Source organism: Mustela nivalis (genome assembly GCF_964662115.1).
Source record: "Mustela nivalis genome assembly, chromosome: 7".
Lineage (NCBI taxonomy): Eukaryota > Metazoa > Chordata > Mammalia > Carnivora > Mustelidae > Mustela > Mustela nivalis.
In genome coordinates, this window is record NC_139026.1 from 128,942,974 (window position 1) to 128,963,457 (window position 20,484).

Sequence of the window (20,484 nt, forward strand, 5' to 3'; positions counted from 1 at the left end):
GTGTCTGACTGCTTATCCTCTATCACTTAAAATGACCTGTAGAAATGCCAAGCTCTGCTTTAAAATGTTAACTGACATCAGTAACCCTGAATTAACCAGGTGGTCCCAGTTTTCCTGACTGAATATTTCAGAGTCATTTTTGAATGCATTTTTCTTTCCTGAATTCTGGCAGCTTTCCCACAAAAGCCTCTTTCCCTTTTCTCCTCCCTCTCAGTAACCCACTTGTGGCTGTATGGTTTCATTCTTGACTAATGCAATAGCTTTCTTTCTTTTTCTTTTTTTTTTTTTTTTTTAAGATTTTATTTATTTATTTGACAGAGAGAGATCACAATTAGGCAGAGAGTTAGGCAGAGAGAGAAGGGGAAGCAGGCTCCCCGCTGAGCAGAGAGCCCGATGCGGGGCTTGATCCCAGGACACTGAGAACATGACCTGAGCTGAAGGCAGAGGCTTAATCCACTGAGCCACCCAGGTGCCCCACTAATGCAATAGCTTTCAAACCAGTGATAAATTATCATCTCTCCCTTCTCTAGTCCAGCCTATTTTCTAGATAATTCTATCTAAATCCACATTTAATCCAATACTTCCAACGCTCTCATTTTGCACAGAATCAAGTTCAGACTTCCAAGGGTTTGTGCCATCTAAATTCTACATATCTAACTATACTCATTTCATGTTACTTCCCTGTATGTGTGTGTTGTTCTAGTTAGTTTCCATAATGCTGCATAATGTTGGGGTATCTTTCTCGCTCATTTCTTTGCTTAGACCAGTTTCTCTGACCAGAGTCACCCTCTTTAGTTCCAAATCATTTTCAAGGCCCAGATTAAAAACTGTCTTCTATGAATACCTCCCCCCCCTTTTTTTAAATCACACAAACTCAATGAGGGGGCATGTGGGTGGCTCAGCCACTAAGCCATCTGCCTTTGGCTCAGGTCATGATCCTGGGGTCCTGGATAGAGCCCCAGGAAGGGGCTTGTGTAGGGCTCCTGCTTCTCCCTCCCCCACTCCCCCTGCTTGTGTTCCCTCTCTCGCTGTGTCTCTGTCAAATAAATAAAATCTTAAAACAAAACAAAACAAAACAAATCCTAGGGGCACCTGGGTGGCTCAGTGGGTTAAAGCCTCTGCCTTCAGCTCAGGTCATGGTCCCCAGGTCCTGGGATCAAGCCCAGCATCGGGCTCTCTGCTCAGTGGGGAGCCTGCTTCCTCCTCTCTCTCTGCTTGCCTCTCTGCCTACTTGTGATCTCCGTCTGTCAAATAAATAAAATCTTAAAAAAAAAAAAACAACTAAATGAGATTTTCTCCTTATAAGACTTAAAAAAACGGATTTTACATTAGAATAATGTGGTATAAGTATTCAAACTTATACTGGTTTAGAATAGAGAAATTTGAGTGCTTGCGTTTTCTCACTCTGTTGCAGGTTTCTAGAGAATGAGAACTATATCATAAAGATCTTTTTGCCCTTCACAGCACTTGGCTCAAGGCCTCCTCTATATATAATCAGTATATCATAAATACTTGTTAGCTTCAATGAATGACACCTAAAAGAAATGGTTGTAAATAAATAGGCCATTTTGCAGCATCCTCCTACATTAGACTATATATCTCTTGAACATTTGACCTGCATGTGTTTTTCTTGGTACCTTCAGCTAGTTCTCAGGAAAGTGAGAAGCTAATAACACTGATTTTTCCCCTGTGTGATTTTCTAAGACAGAAGAAAAAAAAATAAAGAAAACCAAAAAATAAAAACAAAAGTAAACAAAAAAACACACTTCTCAGTCTGCACTGAAATAAAATCTCTCCTAGCTATCCTGTAATTTTATTGTAAGATATAAATGCCAGCTTTATAGATCTGAAAGGGATTCTTACTGCAAAGTCAGCAAAACCAAATTATGGAAGTATTTGTTGGAATCTAACATCAGTAATTTTAAAACAAAACTATTCAACAGACTGCTTTTTTTTTCCTTTTTGCCTCTTTATTTTTAATGACTCATGAAACTATGCAGCTCGCCTCCCTTTGCTCTGCCCTTGCTTGACCTCTACATCAGCTACCTTAGTTAAATGAGTTGGCAACAATATTTTCCTTCTTCTACGATGTGATCCTAGAGGAATTTATCATTTGAAATGATCTTACAGGTATCTATTTTGATACCTGTAGGAAGATTTACATTGTTAAAAGTACTTCTGGGCCAAACAAAATCATATATATATATATATATATATATATATATATATATATATATATATATTTTTTTTTTTTTTTTAAAGATTTTATTTATTTATTTGACAGAGAGAGATCACAGTAGGCAGAGAGGCAGGCAGAGAGAGGGGAAGGGAAGGAAGCAGGCCCCTGCTGAGCAGAGAGCCCGATGCGGGACTCGATCCCAGGACCCTGAGATCATGACCTGAGCCGAAGGCAGCGGCTTAACCCACTGAGCCACCCAGGCACCCATATATATTTTTTTTAATAGAAGTTGCTCAATGGTTTTGTCAAAATGGTCTCTTAACAAAGTAAATATAGTGCAGTATCTCCTGGGGAACGGAATAGCTCTATATTTACTCTTAGCCAAATAGTTCAACCAGTCAGGAACAGAAAACTGTGATGGCAGAGGTTAAAAATGGCCAAAAATTCCTACAGTTCCGCCTATAAAGGAGGCAGATCTATCTTCTCAGTCCTTGATTCCAGACCATTTCTTGTGACTTGTTCTGCTCAAGAGAATAGGATGGAAGTGATGTTACACAACTTTTGAGGAATGCATCCAGAGTTCTTAAAGCTGCTGCTCTTACCCTCTTGGATTCTGTGTCACCTTTAGAATAAGCACAATCTAGCCTCCTTGAGAATGAGTCAGCACATGGAGCTAGAGGCGCTGGTCATGTGACCAACACCATCTAGAAACCAGCCAGCCTCCAGCCAAACTGCCAATTGGCACAAACCAGCAACAAACCCCTCTGACACTGTATAGTACAGAGGCAATGTCCAGTTGAGCCCAGTCTACCTCAATAGAATCCCGAACAAATGGATAGTCGTTTCAACTCCCGAAGTTTTGTGGTTGCTTGTTACCCAACAGTAGACTACTGATAGAGGTGGCTTGTGGGTTTTTGTAAGAGAGTATGGCAATTTCAAGAATAGTAAACTAAATAGTGAATAAAATGTATTTCTGAATAAATTGGATTGGTTATGTGTCTGTTCTGCCACTTCTTTTTTGCTGTGAAGGAGAATCTACGGCTATGACATCTTTTCCAAGAATGATAAAACCAGAGAAACTAGCCTTGTAAAATACAAAGAAGGTCTACCATAAATAAATATCAAATGTCTATCATGTAACAGGCAATGTCTAATTCCTAGAATATAGTGACGAACTCGAGACAGAGAGAGATTTAAAAGGTGAGAAGATATGATAAAAGAAAAAAAATCTAATAAAAACAAGTGTTTTAAAGGAAATTAAAGCAGTTTAAGTATTAAAGCATGACAGAATAGAGGAGAATCATTCCAAATGCATAAAATAACAGGTGCATGGTATGATTTGGGGGAATATTGTCATATTCATGGGAATATGACAGCGTGAATAAAGGCAGTGTGATTGATGTGATAAGGAAAATGAAGTAGAAAAGATTGTGTCCAAAGCAGGGTGTTGGTAAGGACTTCGAATTTTGTTCTAAGTTTGATGAGAAGTCTCATTAGAGCAGGAGAGCGATTTGATCAGATTTCTGCTTTAAGAGGATTACTTTTTAAAAGATTGCTCCCTGCTGTAGAAAATAGAGAGATGCAGGGGGCCAGTGAGAGAGCTGTTACAGAAGGCGAGGAGCTTCAGGGAAAAACTCAACAAAATGTAATTTTTCTTTTGAGGTCCTAAAAAAATTTAATATCTAAAATGTATTGTGGAAGTGGAGAAAGCATAGAATTTGAAGTTTTAGAGAACTGTTTTTATATCCCTGGGACTTTTGTGATGCCTGGCAAGCTACTTCGTGTTTCTTTATCATTCATTGAGTTACTGTAAGGATTCATTGTGTAAAGTATAGTATGTGCCACTCTGAGGCCTTGGAATATCATATGTGTTAGCAACACTTATCAAAAAGTTCCCATAAACATGTGATTAACTATTCACTTAGTTTTAAAATAAAGGACAAACAAAAAGACCGGCCAGAAAAAAATCCACTGATAGATGTTAAGGATAGAGAAAGGAATTCAGTATGGAAAGAAAAATCTAGAAATCTGATTCAATATCAGATACCTGTTGAAGCTTATTGAAAACACCTCTTCATTAGGGGAAGCTGAAAGAAAGGGACTCTTTTTTCCCTTCATTTTCGCATTCAAAGTATGAGAGTATATGCCTTTATTTATAGTTTATGAAGTAACATTCCCTCTTTTCACGTTTTATTGGGTTTGTGAAGTATGTTTGTCACAGGTCAAATAAGCGTAGATTTGTATTAAAGAAACACACACACAACATTTTGCTTTAAAGTGACATTTTCTTCTAATTCCTGTTCTCTTTTCTACATACTGATTTTCCCTTAAAACCCATGCTATAAACTTTGGAAGTGAGAAAAACTAAATAATATGAGTCATATTATCATTATTTAGAGAGAAGTTTTTATTGTGAAAGATGCAAAACTTTTTGGTGAGGGCATGGAAAAAAAATAAACCTGACTAAATAAAAGTATATTAATACCTGTCATTTGAAATATCAGACTGCTTAGTATTGGGGTAGTAGCGGTTACCTTAGAACTGAGAATATTGGCCAACTGGCTAGCAGTTGGTAGGAGAAAACCGTCCAGTTTTTCTACAAATGTTGACATGTGAAAATTCTCAACTGAGTTAAAATTTTTGAAAATTTCTCCTGAATATATTTTTCTATAATTCTCTTGAAATTATAATTAGTCCACTGTTTCTCAGGGTTTTTTGTTTGTTTGTTTCCCCTACAAAATGGGCTAAAGCAGAGAACTGTGTGGATTTTCCAAAGTCCTCCTATGTTAGCTTGAATGGCAATTTTTGGCTGGTACTGGAGAATGACATCAGTTTTCAAAGGTAAAAATCTCAGGCTGTTTTACGGATCCAAACTTAATAAAGGAGCTATCTGTGTGTGCTATGGACTGAATTATGTCCTCTCCAAATTACTATGTTAAATTCCTATGTTGAAGCCCTAACCCCCATTTGACTGTATTTGGAGACGGGGCCTTTAGGAGGTAATGAAGATTAAATAAGATTATAAGGGTGGGGCCCTAATTCAGTGCGATTTTTTCCTTATAAGAGAAGGTGGAGACACCAGAGAACTTTCTGGGTCTGCCCCATAAGGACACAGTGAGAAGGTAGGTGATCATCTCTAAGCCAGGAAGAAAACTCTCACATTGATCTTGTTCTTCTGAGTCTCCAGAGCTGTGAGAAATAATTTTTTGTTATTTAAGCAGCCCAGTCTGCGATACTTTGTTAGGGCAGCCTAAGCTGACTATGATAGTATGTAGGTGGTACCTGAGATCTTGCCCTATCACAGATGCCAAATCTAGAATGGAAATCCCCATCCTTTTTAGTTATGATGGTCTTTTTAGGTTATTAAAACATCTTGAGGCCCTCCACACCATTGTTGGTTCTTTCCAGCCGATTTAAAAAAAAAAAATGCCATGAATTACACAGTATTCAGTAACACTGTAAAATTACACATTTTACCCATCACAATTATATTGGACATATGAAAAGTAGTATTGGGTGTGTATGCAAGACCTGTGATTTACTCAGTTTGCAGAAATGCTATGCACAGTCTCCCCAGGGATTTTTATACCACCTACAACAGGTCTATGAATTTGCCTTCAATCTGAGAGCCAATTGGAACTCATCAATAAGGATGTTAAGTTCCTATTGAAATGTAATACCAGTACGAACTAGAACTAGCTACCTATACTGGCTCTTCAAACTGTACACTTGTTTTTAATGAATTATCAAGTCAGACGAAGAGTCTTCTGACCCACACCTGGCAATCACTTCTTAATTTACCTTGTGGCAGTTGGATCTTAGAACCTTAGTTGAAGGTACTTTCAGAGACACTGAGCTCAACCCTTTCTTATACAGAGTAAAGTCCAGAACTTAGAGTGGTTATTTAGAGGCAGAAATTGTACTTCAGCCCAAATCTCCTTTGGGATACATTATTTTAATACTAACCTTGTGCATGTAAATAGAAATCTCATACAGATTTTAAGTCTTCTTTTTTTCAATCACATGTTTTTGCTAGATATTTGGAGCCCTTAACGATTCCTTATAAGCTGGTGATTCCCCTCTTCAGTGGCCACTATTGGACAGGGGATCACGTGCTTGTATTTATAAAAGATGTGATTAATTCATTCAAGACCGCTCCAGACTGCCTCTCTTGCTTCTTCTTCCTGACCACTCGAAGCCTGGAATAGTGTCCCAGGTTCATTCTGCAAAGATTTAAAGGTTTCTATCAGAAAGAGATAGAAGTATACTATATGCAGGAGGAAAATATGTTATGCTTCATTTACTAAGTCAGTCAACACGAACACATGCCACCACATCTCAAAAACTCCTGGAGATCTAGGTAATCACTTAATTGAACTGTAGACTCCCAATGTTCCTATTATTTTGAAAGATCACCAATAAGTGTGTTGTGTATCCTTGGCCTTAGTTTGCCTCTCTCTACATAGCATGAGAAATGATCTCCTGTATGTGAGAAATTGTTACTGGAGAAATGGAAACTTTTATAGTGGAAATATTGCCAGAATTCTATATTTTATGTCTTGCACAATAATCTGACCTCAAAATTCATCTCCCCCCCCCAACTAATCTTACAGTTTGGGAAGTTACTTAATGAAACTCTTGTGAAGAACTGATAAAATGATCACGCCTATATTTAATTTGATTTAATACTCCTTTATAAACTCTGTTCATAGGATTTTCAATTGTGTTTAAATACATTGGTCTAATTTGATTCTTTGGCAACCCTGTAAAAGAAAGTGAAAATACTATCATTTGCTTTTTGTTAAAAGATACTCCTATAACTTAAGTATCTGCCCACATCACATACCCTACAGATCACCTTCTTATTAATGTAATTGGGAAAGGTGGGGGTTCGGGTGGGATTTTTTATCTCACGTCTCTTTCCATGTTGTCTGTTCCATGTCTCATGATGTCCTCAATCCTCAATGCTCCCAGACCAACTGGTAACTGCCTCTCATTCCGCTGGGCTGCTGCTGCAAGTCCAGGAGGTTCGCCTTACTCTATAATTTTACCTCTGGCAAAAGAGGAATTATGTGCACAGAGAATTTCACAGCTTCAATCCACTGTAATGAACTGAACACATCATAGCCTTCACTAAAGTGACAGAACTCACTAGCAGCTGAGCCGGTGAGAACCAGAGATCAGATCACCGGCTGCAAGTTTAATGTCTTGAACCATTCTACCTTTCTCTTCGCCTTCCTTCCTGTACCCATGACGTCGCCAGAATCTAGCTGTGTCTGCAGCCTACTGTTTCTTTCTGAAATCCTTGAAAGTAGGTCCTAGAAATAAGCTCACAGATTACACTAGGATATAGCTAAAAGAAAGACATAAATGACTCCTTAAATGTTTCTCATAGAATTATAAACATTGCCAAGATCTAGAAGTGCTGTTGAATAATTCTTCAACATTAACTCCCATACATTCCATCACAGTGTTTCCCACTAAGAATATGTTGTACCTTATACACATGAAACAAATGATTTCTGCATAAATGAATGAATAAAGAAGAGAGATAATTTAGCCATGCTTCTATAAAACACTTACAACATAAAATCATTTTATGTAGATTCAAACTAAGTATTTCTCACTCAAAATTTAGTAGAAATGAATATTTTTGCTTCTGTTAGTGCTGATTTCATTTACAGTAGGTAGAGAAAAAGATTATAGTCTACATTAATTAGGTTATTGGAGCTAATATTTTAAAGAAAATGTTTAATGGAAATTTATCTATCAGCTATTTCACAAAGCCATTTTAACTTATTGACCTTGAGGCTCTACACTGAGTGTGAATGTCTGATTTATCATATCTTTAAGGAGTCTTCCTTAAGCACTTTTCAAAGCACCTATCATAGTAATTCTATATTAACTGTATATAACATTGTGGCCTTGTGTCTCTTGATATATGTTGGTGGTTTAATTTCAGGAAACAGCCACTGATACCTTAAAGCATCTTCACATTTTTTAATGCTTTATGTGAAGAAAAAAAATGTGGTTATATGTAATGTTTATTATAAAATTTCAGACAATAGAGTTAAGGGAAAAGAAACTCCTCTAGGTCCCATTACTTAGAAATAATCAATCAGTATATGGTAAGTATCTTTTGTACCTGTGCGTGTGTATGCGTGTGTGTATAATCAGAGAGGATAGAGAGGTAGGAGAGTAGAGATACACATTTATATTTAGATGGATGTAATTTTATAAAATTGAGATTGCACTGTATTATATTTCAGAAAAATAATGAATTTAACTCCATGTCTGCTATCTTTTGGCAACATACATGCCATCTGTGGGCCACTAGTCTCATACTTTTGCATTAAAATTAACTTTTGCATTAAAATTAAAAAATTGGGTTTATTATTTTTTGAAACTATATTTATGTATCTTAGATCACATTTCTATTACCTGGCATGGAGCATGATATTCGATTATTTTTATAGTTTCATGATCCATATCATCTACATTCTGACTTACAACCGTAATAACTAAATTGTCTTATTTTTCTTAATGTAATTTCCATTGAGTGGAGGCTCATCATCTGAATGTTAACTATATTGTCTCCATTCCTATCACCATATTTGATTCACCCCCTGGTTTATTTGGTTATATAATTCAGCATTACATTTTGAAAAGGTCTCATTTATGGTATATTCTCTCTGTATTTTATTTACTAAAAATGTACTTGTAGATACGAGAGTGACCTGGCTATGACATCTGTCACCTCATTGATTGCCAGGGTTGATTCAGCTGATCTGGCTGGCTAGGTGGGTGTGCCCTTCCTCCCCAACACTCCATGCAAGTCCCTCCAGAAGCTGTCCAGGCAGTGGAGAAAGACTACCTCCCCTGATAGAGGAGAACCATATTTCAATCAAGGGTGTACAAGTAGCTGGTGACAGTCTGCTAGAACTTTCAATCTCTCAAGGTCTATGTGTAAGAGAACATAGGGTAGTCAAGCTCCCAAAACTCCAGACACATCTTTAAAAAAAGAAAGGAAGAAAGAAAGAATATGTTTTCTTTATACTTAGATTACAGATTTGTTGCACAAAAATTGCTTTAGTGATAACTTTCTTCTGCACAATGATTATGTAGATGCTGTTTCCACTGGATCTCATGGAGAAGTATTGACTATCAAAGGTTTTTCCCTCTCATGGAGGAGGAAATCCTTTATGGATAAGTTGGTTTGTCTTTCTAGATGTCTATAAGGCTTCTGCTTCATTTTTTAATTAAAAATATATTGAGGTATAATCGACCTACAATATTATATTTGTTTCAGATATACGCCATAGTGATTCAATTTCTCTGTGTACATTGTGAAATTACCACCACAGTAAGTCTAGCTACCATTTTTTACCAAATAAAGTTAATGCAGTATTACTGATGGGACTGTGTGGGGAATCTTGATGCTGAATATTATATCTCCATGACTTATTTATTTTATAACTGAAAGTTTATACTTGGGATCCCCTTTACCCATTTTTGCAACCCCAACCCTCTGGCAACCACCAATCTGTTCCTTGTATGTGACTCTGGGTTTTATTTGGTTTTGATTTTTAGATTCCACTTAGAAGTAAAATAATGGGGTGTTTGTCTTTCTCTGCTTGACTTATTTCACTTAGCATAATGCCCTCAAGGTCCATCCCTGCTGTCACAAGTGGTAGGATTTCATTGTATTTCATGGCTGAGTAGTAGTACATTGTATATATGCCACATCTTCTTTATCCATTCATCTAACAGCGGATCCTTAGGTTGTTTCCATATCTTGGCTACTGTAGATGATGCTGCAGTAAACACAGAGGTGCACATATCTTTCAGATTAGTGTTCTTGTTTTTTTTCAAATGGATATCCAGGAGTGGAATTGCTGTATCATTTGGTAGTCCTATTTTTATTTTTTGAGCAAAATTCCATAGTGGCTGAACCATCTACTACAGCTCACAAGTGTTCTCTTTATTCCACAAACTTGCCAGCACTTGTTATTTTTTGTTTTTTAGATAATAATCATTAGACAGGTATAAGGTGATATCTCATTGTGGTTTTGATTTGCATTTCCCTTATGACTAGTGATGTTGAGCATCTTTTCTTCCAAGTATTGTTCTGAGTGATGTTGTCCCTTAAATCCCTTAAGCCATCACTATCAAGTTTGTGTGTGTGTGTGTGTGTGTGTGTGTGTGTGTGTGTGTTACTTTTTCCTGTTCCTCTTGAGTTCCAGTGTTTTGTCTTCTAGCTTGCTGATCCATTTTTCTTTATTCAATCTGCTGTTGGACCCCTTAAATTCCTCTGGTGTGTTCTTCAGTTAAGTGATTGTACTTTTCAGCTCTGTGCCTGCTGTTTGATGTTTTCTTATATTTTCTACCTCATTGTTGAAGTTCCTACGATGTTCATCCATACTTCTGAGTTTGGTGAACATCTTTAGGACTATTTGAATTTTTCTTTATCTACCTGATAAAGAATTCTTTGTTTCATCAAGGTCTTTTCCTGAGGGTTTTACCTTTTTCTTTTATTTGCAACATATTTCTCTCTTTATTTTCCTTGACTCTCTGCCTTTGCTTCCATGTATTAGGTGAAAACAACTACCTCTCGCAGTCTAAAGAAGTGGCCTTGTGTAGGTGATGAGCCTTCTTGTGCAGACTTGTCCTAGCTCTTGGGTGTCTCTTGATTCTTTGTAGTTCTTTAAGTCCCCCAATTTATTCCTGGTCTGCCCCTGTTTTTGAGACTGTGCCAGGATCCATCTGTATTCCAAGTGGACAGATCTCATGGAGCCCTTAGTTCCAGGCTAGACACAAGAAACCAGGCCCCAAGGGAGCAGTTTTACAGTCTGCAAATACATACAGTCTTGTGGGGCCATTATCGTAATCCCTATGGCCTCCAAACCAGGAGATCTAGAGGGGTCCTCTGGGTGACAGTTGCAAAAATCGGGGCTCCAGGTGAGTATGTAAGCTCCTTTCTGGGATGTCTTTTCACGCTGTAGGGAGGCCATGGGGGTGTGCAAGGTTGGTGTCTCCCTTATATTCTTTGGGAGAACCTCCATGGCCTCCGAATTCGTGGAAACTGGAAGCTGTTTCTCAGGCTGAAGCTCCAGATTAAGTAAGTGGGCCTTCTTCACAAGAAGACTGGGTTGTGTTGGCTTGCCAGGAACACTCTCTGATTATTACCTTCTTCAAGGAGCCAGTTAATCAAAGGGGGGGGCGGATGTCTGTGTGGATTGCATGCACCCACTGGCTTCAGCTAGGCAGCTAGAGAGTGTAGGGGGAAGCACATGCTCACTGGCTTACTCACAGTGCTGGGAGGCGGGGACTGTCTTCACTGCACACACCTGTGGGCTCCAGGACTGCAACAGGAGAGTTCCTTGTCTGTGCGCATGTCTGCTTTAGGCTGGGATTGGGGAACACCACAACCACTCATGCTTACCAACACTAGCCAGGGAACAGGGAGCAAAGTGTTGTAACTGCCTTCTCTCACAGACTATAGTTAGGGAGCTGGAGAACCCCATGACCGTTTGCGGTCACCTGCCCCAAGCAGGGAGCATGACATACTGCAAGGGCCTGCACCCTCCAGCCTCAGGAGGGCAGTGGGATGGTGCCATCATCACCACTCAGCCCCACCTGTCTTGGCAAGGTGGGAAGAGGATGCCAAGTTCAAGCTCATCCACCTGCACTAGCAGGGCAAGTGGAGAATGTAAAAATGGCCTTCGTCAGTATCTCCATCTCCAAGGAGAGTTTCAGCTGTCCTCTGGCTCTACAACAGGTGCTTTTTTTTCTTTTTTTTAAAAGATTTATTTATTTATTTGACAGAGAGAGATGACAAGCAGGCAGAGAGGCAGGCAGAGAGAGAGGAGGAAGCAGGCTCCCTGCTGAGCAGAGAGCCTGATGTGGGGCTCAATCCCAGGACCCTGAGCTGAAGACAGCGGCTTAACCCACTGAGCCACCCAGGTGCCCCATACAACAGGTGCTTTTATTGATTGATTATTTATTTATTCATTTTTTTAAAATTTTCTTCTTTTTTTTAAATTTTTTTTTACCTCTTTTTAAAATTTTTTTTTAATTTTTAATTTTTTATAAACATATATTTTTATCCCCAGGGGTACAGGTCTGTGAATCACCAGGTTTACACACTTCACAGCACTCACCAAAGCACATACCCTCCCCAATGTCCATAATCCCACCCCCTTCTCCCAAAACCCCTCCCCCCAGCAACTCTCAGTTTGTTTTGTGAGATTAAGAGTCACTTATGGTTTGTCTCCCTCCCAATCCCATCTTGTTTCATTGATTCTTCTCCTACCCACTTAAGCCCCCATGTTGCATCACCACTTCCTCATATCAGGGAGATCATATGATAGTTGTCTTTCTCTGCTTGACTTATTTTGCTAAGCATGATACGCTCTAGTTCCATCCATGTTGTTGCAAATGGCAAGATTTCATTTCTTTTGATGGCTGCATAGTATTCCATTGTGTATATATACCACATCTTCTTGATCCATTCATCTGTTGATGGACATCTAGGTTCTTTCCATTGAAAGACCCCTCTCCCCTTGCTAAAGGCTTGTTTAAGTAACCTGATGTCCCCACAGCACCCCCTCTCCCCTTGCTTAAGGCTAGATTGTCCCCATAGCCGGATGGCAACACATACCAGGATGTCTATTGTCTGTGATCACCCGGTCTGTCAAAAGAAAAGACAAATGAGGAATAGAGTGTACCTGGACTTTCCAGAGTGCTGAGCCAAGGCCCACCAGAACAAACCGTTGTGTCCTTGCCTTAAACCCAGTGCCTGACAATGCTTGATTTAAATTTACCAATCAGATTCCAGTAACCAAGCATCTGCTTCTGTAAGCTTGCTTCCCGCCACCCCAACCCTGCCCTATATAATCTGCTCCCCAACTTAGCCCGGCTTGCTCAGCCCACAAAGGCTGATGCGTCCGCAGGCACCTGTGTAACCAATAAACCTCTTGCAATTTGCATCCAGTGGAGGCGTGCTGTTTGATTCTTGGGTGCGGCTCCAGGGTCTTTCACCATAGTTTGGCTATTGTGGACATTGCTGCTATAAACATTCGGGTGCACGTGCCCCTTTGAATCACTACGTTTGTATCTTTAGGGTAAATACCCAATAGTGCAATTGCTGGGTCATAGGGCAGTTCTATTTTCAACATTTTGAGGAACCTCCATGCTGTTTTCCAAAGTGGCTGCACCAGCTTGCATTCCCACCAACAGTGTAGGAGGGTTCCCCTTTCTCTGCATCCTCGCCAGCATCTGTCATTTCCTGACTTGTTGATTTTAGCCATTCTGACTCGTGTGAGGTGATATCTCATTGTGGTTTTGATTTGTATTTCCCTGATGCCGAGTGATATGGAGCACTTTTTCATGTGTCTGTTGGCCATCTGGATGTCTTCTTTGCAGAAATGTCTGTTCATGTCCTCTGCCCATTTCTTGATTGGATTATTTGTTCTTTGGGTATTTATTCATTTTTGTAGCAAATATTTTTAGATTAGTAAATGAATTACATGTATAGTTTAGGCGCTTTCCAAACTGTCCCCGCCCCCACACCCCCTACTGGGTCTGGAGGTAAGTGAGACTTTACTGGAAACTTTTAAAAGGAAATCTCAGTTTCCCTTAGCACTTCAGATCCCTTGGATATCAGCACTTTTAGTTTTCCAAGCCGGATGTTTTAGGGGTCATCTCTCTGGTGCAGATCGCAGGGGTTGGAGTGTCTGATGTAGGTTGTCACCAATTCCTCACTCCTCCAGGAGAAGCACCAGGCAGTAAGTTCCCCCTCCCTATTGTATGCCCCCAACACCAGTGGTAGGATTTGGGGGAGACCTGTCTCTGTCTCCAGCCCATCTCGGTGTGGTGTTTTTATCCTTTGCTGTGGAGAAGCCATTCACCCAGCTTGCAGATCTTTTTCAGAGAAAATGATCCTGCTGTCATAGTCTGGTGTGTCCCTGGGAGGAGGTGATTTTAGGTTCTTCTTACAACACCATCTTGGGGAATGCCCTGCTCCTTTATTTATTTATTTATTTATTTATTTATTTTAACCTATAAGAAATCTCACCAGGAAATTTCTTTTTTTTTTTTTAAGATTTTATTTATTTATTTGACAGAGATCACAAGTAGGCAGAGAAGCAGGTAGAGAGAGAGAGAGAGAGGAGGAAGCAAGCTTCCCGCTGAGGAGAGATCCTGATGTGGGGCTGGATCCCAGGACCCTAGATCATGACCTGAGCCGAAGGCAGAGGCTTAACCCACTTAGCCACCCAGGCGCCCCAGGAAATTTCTTAATATTCCAAAATTCTATTGCAGATTTTCTTGGGGCATGGTATATAGATTCAAGTCTTTCTTTGCCTCAGAAAAATGGTTCATCTAATACATTAAAAAAAAACTTCTCTCTGCCACTGTGTATATGTATATATATCATTTATCTGATATACAGGATCTCTTCTTTTCTATAATTTATATGATTATCCATCTTCAGTATTTATTTTCTTCTTTTCCATTACACATTGTGTACATTTCTCAAGACTGTTTTCTATGTTTTAACTAGTAATTTATTTTTTTATAAATTACTTTTTTTAATTTTAATTTTTTACTCTGTTCTTTTTGGTGGGGGGAGACAGAGGGAGAGGGAGAGAGAGAATCTTAAGTTGGCTCCATGGTCACGGCGGAGCCACACACGGGCCTCTATCTCACTACCCTGAGATCATGACCTCAGTCAAAATCAAGGGTGGGCCGCTTAACCAACTGAGCCACCCACACACCCCTTTTCTTACTGCTACTAATGAGTTCATTGCTGTAATTTTTTCCCTGAATAATACCAGCTCACTATTTTTCTTCTTTTATGGTTGTATCATGTTCTCTTAGTTTCTTTTATCAACATTAATTTTTATAGAACATAGAGAACTATTTTTTAACTCTATTTTTGAGGAACTTAATACACACAAGTAGTACTTTATTATTTTTAAACATTTACCTTTATGTGCAGTATGTAGTCCTTGTGAACTCATGTATGTGAGAATGTAATATATTTGGTATATATTCTCATGCTTCGTAAGAACCATTCAAATCATATCCCTTTATTCATTGCAAAACTGTCTTCATGAGGTAACCAGCTGATCCAGTGCTAAATGTTTGATTTAGCACTTTGATTATGTGTTCTATCTATTCATTTTCATGCATTTCAAATGACCAGCACAGTGATGTTCATACAACCTGTACTTGTTTTGTTTTTGTTTATTGTTTTTATTCTCAGTGAAGTAAATTTAGAATTCAGATGCTGTTACTGTATGAGACAGTGTAAGTCATCCATAAAAATGACCCATCATCAAACCAATGTAACACCAAACACCGATGATAGAAGACAGGTTAAGAGTGGGTTAGGAATATTATAAACTGATTGTTGCAGAATGGTTAGCTATAGTTACAATGATTTCCCCCTGTATTTTTGGTGTATGTCCTCTGTTTACAGCTGCACATTTGCAGGCATATTTGAGAAGCATGGATTTATAGGATTTATAGCTACCTACTGTGCCATCTACTTTCAGTAACAGTTGGTTTCCTAAATGAATTGGCAAGTAGGCATATCACAGTAGTGTTTTGTTTTGTTTTCTATGGCATTAGAAATAGTTTGCTTTCGAGCAGAAAAGGGGAATCTTTGTGCCTGAAGTGGTTTTTGACAACTCTTTAAGTACCATTACTCCCATAAAGAACAAGATGTGGTTTGAATAATTTAGTAGGGCTAAAATGTCACATTTTTGAGATATCTATTTTATGGCTTTCCTTGAAAAACTGAGCCAAACACCTCTCCCTGGAATTTAATAACTTGTGTCTCTAAATTCTGGGTAAGCAATAAATTGTCTTCCTCTTTGAATAAAAGTTGCCATGACAACTTGGCAGGCTTGGGCTATAGAAGTCGAACACCAAACTCCAGTCTTTAGTTTCTAAATATTTTCAAAGATGTGACATAATTTTGGGCAGCTCTGATTTATGTAAAAATGAACATTATTATTAGACATAACAGTGATTGTAATTAGAAAAAGATCATGTGTATTTTTGCAAACAGTCCATTATTTAAGCATAATGATATTCTTTATGTTAACTTTAAGACTATCTATTGATTAATTATAGAGACTTAGGAGTTGAGGGAAATACCAAAGTCATTTTAGATATGTCAATTGTAGCAATTATATTGAACTCTATACTGAAAGTCTATAATTTTTAAGAGAATATTTATTTGGTATTTATATGGTAAGTTTTGGCAACATCATAGACTCTGATACCTAATTCACCTGAAGGTCACATCTCTGACCTCAGTTTGCTGAACTCTTTAGAGTAATACTAGCAATAGGGAGAAAAATTAAAATTTTTATTTAAACTTATTTACTATTTCTTTCAAAACCCCCTTTATATGCAATTCATTGAAATATAAAATGAATCATTATCCTTTATAATCCAGGCTTGACGATTTCCAGCAGTATAGATGCAAGTGTCCGTTTCTGCCGTGTAATTAGCTGGAATACCAGAATTGAATAGATGTTTATTATCCAGATCTATAAGTCTGTAGAGATTACCTTATTCACTGTTGCTTAAGTTAAGTCTCTTTTGGTTGGAAGCTAGGGAAATGTGTTTGTCAGAATTGACAATAACTCAATTCAAGGTGTTTTCATAACAAATATTTAATGATTCAACTAAGTGAAAAGCCCAGGGTGCACGAAATGCACTGGATGGGGGTGCTAGCTTTCTTGTGCTTGCAGAGATGATGACTTCATCTCTGTCTGTGTTTGCTTTATCGTCAGGTGGGGGTTCCTCATGGTAGCAAAATGGTGGCAATAGTTGCAAGTCATATGGCTAGCCACCTCAGCCATCAGAATAAGGCAAATTATCTCTTTTTATATAAACTCCTACATGTCTCACTAATTGGTCTATTTTAGGTTATGTGCTTCTAATGCCATGGGCTGTTGTGGCCGGTGGAATGATGGGTGTAGAATGGCTTGTGCCCAGTGTCAAAGAGGGTACCCACCTCACAGTGTCAGCGATGAAGCACCAGACAGCAGAGAGGAGCTGAGTATATGTTAGAGACACAACAAAATGCTTGTTCCCCTCCTAGAACCCAGGCAGTCAGTGTCACAATGTTCTGGAAGGGAGTGCTAGAAAACCACTAGAATATTAAATCTCTCTTGGGCTGCATGGAATCTTATTCATGGTTCTTCTTTGTATCTCCTTTTCTCTTCTTTCTTTGAAGAACTTTTTTATTTTTCATCATGGTTATACCCATAATTTGCATGTGATACCTAGAGTTTAATTAGAGGCTGCAGATTTACCTAGGATTTTTTTTTAATCTTACTGTTAACATTTAATCACTGTTCTCAAGACTTATATTTAGGGCCATAATTTTTCTTTTATTCACGGGGAAAAATCTGTTTAGAATACTGCCTAGGAAATTCCTTTCCTTTATGTAGTCAGCTTTATATATTAATAGCCTGATGACTTGTGAAAAGGTTCTTGGAATTTCTGTTCTGATTAGATTTCAAGAATAATTGTATTTTATTTAATTAGCACTTCAGTAACAAATGCATTCAACAGAGTTCACATTCCATACCTTATTATTCAAATCATGTACCCTCTATTTACCAAACATTATCTTTACATATACCTGAATGTTTTAAAATATATTTTATCTAGCAGACTCCTCAAATTGATAAGCACATTCACATTTTATGGTAAAAAAGAAAAAAAAGTAAAATTCATTGCAATCTGAGTTAGGCAAGAATCATATGATTTTTCTGGCTGTTCCTCAGCAATATCCCCCTTTTAAAACATTTAAATCTCTTCATTGAGTGAAAATTAAAGGTTTTGTGATGGGCATCATGGTGATAATCAATACTATGACTTCAAATAAAAGTAGAATTTAGTAACCCAAATTATAGGGGGAAAAATGTGTTGTTTCCATTCCTAGAATCATTAACTTAGATCTGGCCCAAGTTTTAAAGAAGAGAAGTTTGGATTTGTTGTCACTCAGTAGTAATTATAGTTCAGGTTTTCAGTAAATAGATCCAAAAGTAACATTTTGTTCAGGTGGCAATTAGATCCCTAGAATTACTTTGGTAAATAGACTATTGAAAACAGAGTGTACATTTTTCCTCTATGTTTTATTTATTTAACAATTTCCTCTAAAGAAGGTTATTTTATATGTTTTTAAATCTAATTCATTTTCCTTCGAGGTTATTTAACGCCGCTGGTTATTTTGAAGAATAGTATCATGTCTAGTTTCATAGTACTGTTTTTGTTCATTTTTTAAGAATTTTAGGAACACTATCTCTAGGGTTTTTTCTTTCCTTTGGGGGTGGACTTTCTTTCTTTTTTTTTTTTTTTTCATGAACTCTGTCTACAGCTCTGTCATATATATAAATTAGGTGTATATTGACTTGCATGCTTTTTTTCCCCAGCCTTTTTGAGGCTGGAATACATAATTGACAAAGAGCATTGTATAAGTTTAAAGTGTACATCCTCTTTATTTGGTAAACTTATATACTGCAAAACGATTGCCACTAATGCTACCATTACTGTTCGCATTAGCTAAGACCTCCATCACATCTCATAACTACCATTTCGTTTTTGTAGTGAGGCATCTATTCTCTTAGCTACCTTCAAGTGTATAATTACAGATTCATTAACTGTACTTACCACGCTGTAGATTAGATCCCCCAAATGTCTTATAACTGGCAATTTATACTCTTCAGCCAACATCTTCTCACTTCCCCCATTTCACAACCCCTGGTACCACCGTCATACTCTGTTTTTCTGAGTTCAGCTTTTTCAGATTCCACATATAAGTGAGAACATACAGGATTTGTCTTTCCCTCTCTGATTTATTTCACTTAGCATAATAACCTCAAGGCCCATCCATGTTGTCTCTGTTCTTGATGTGCATTATTCTTTTATTATAGGAGGACACAGATCACAATTACTATATATCTCGGATATATGGTCCCTCTGATTCTGCCAGCCGGAGTTTGTGGGTGAACATAGACCAAATGGAAAAGGACAAAGTGAAGATTCATGGAATATTGTCCAATACTCATCGGCAAGCTGCAGTAAGTGCTTTGGCATTTTAAGGGCTTTTTCCTACCGTGAAAAAATTCTTGCTTTAATTGGCATATCAGCCCTGGTTTATTGTGTTCACTTTTTATTACTTCGTTCTGCAATTGCAATTTAGATTTGTAATTGCATATAAGATCTTAAAGAAAATGAAAAAGAATTATTTTTGAGAAACCACTACCAATTTAATAATTAATTAAATAAATTAATCATTAATTTCCCTAGCAAAATGATGAGTTGAATATTCAAAGTCAAGATTGATCTGGGATGATTTTCAGTCTCGTAATCTATGAATTTAGGGAACATTGGGAAACAAAAAAACTACATGAATTTGATATCTCTCATTTTACATAGGTTTATTAATCTCTTGGTCTAAAAAAGATTTCACCATAAACATTTATGATTCCAATGGCATATGTAGGTCAAATTATGTATCTCAGTGAAGAAGTTTGATATAAAGGAAAAAAATTAAATCTGAAAATCTCCGAACATTTTTTCAGCCTGATTTTATCATTTACCAGCTCTGGCTCCTTAAACAAGGAATGTAATTTTATAATGAGGTATAGTTTCTGCATCTATATAGTGGTAATGGCAGGATACTAATACAGGCCTCACTTACTGTATATGGTTTTCCATGTCCTAGTCCACATGTCCAACTTCGGGCTTATATAGATTAGCTTTTCAATCTTCACAGCATATCCCCTTTTATTTAAATATTATTGCCATCCACGTATTGGAGATGAGAGAACTGAGTGTTGGAAAAGTCAAGGAACCTGCCTAAAGGTCTCCAGCTAGTAAATGATGAGACAGCACTTTTTAATAGTCATTTTCTGAGAAATTCTTGATTTAACTTTTCAAATGTATTTAGTTTTGCTCTCATGGATAACACCAATGATCTTACCATCAAGGAAATCATGTCTTTGCTGTTTAATATGACTTAAAGTAAAAACACAATGACTTCGGCCTTTCAAATGTAATTGCCATTACTGATTTAAAGATAGAACTAACAGAGTCAATGGCTTACATGATTTAAAGAGGCACGGATTTGATGGTTATATCAAAAGTTTTAGCCAAAATCCTTCATTGTATATATGTAGACTTTCTTCTTTCCAAGAAATCAACTTCTAACAGTTAAAATGGAAATTAATAACTTACCGTGTGATGATTCACTGAATTGTCAGTGCGGAGCACAA

At 37.7% G+C, this 20,484-nt stretch overlaps 1 protein-coding gene across 3 annotated transcripts in view; it reads left to right on the plus strand.

The window, feature by feature from the left end:
- The window catches only part of PLXDC2 (plexin domain containing 2), a 490,615-nt gene that overhangs the window by 202,040 nt on the left and 268,091 nt on the right, over positions 1-20,484 (plus strand). For all 3 annotated transcript variants that reach the window (XM_082742067.1, XM_082742069.1, XM_082742068.1), the window contains one exon: positions 19,141-19,287. In XM_082742067.1, coding sequence (XP_082598193.1) covers positions 19,141-19,287 — 147 coding nt within the window. The remainder of the gene's footprint in view (positions 1-19,140; positions 19,288-20,484) is intronic.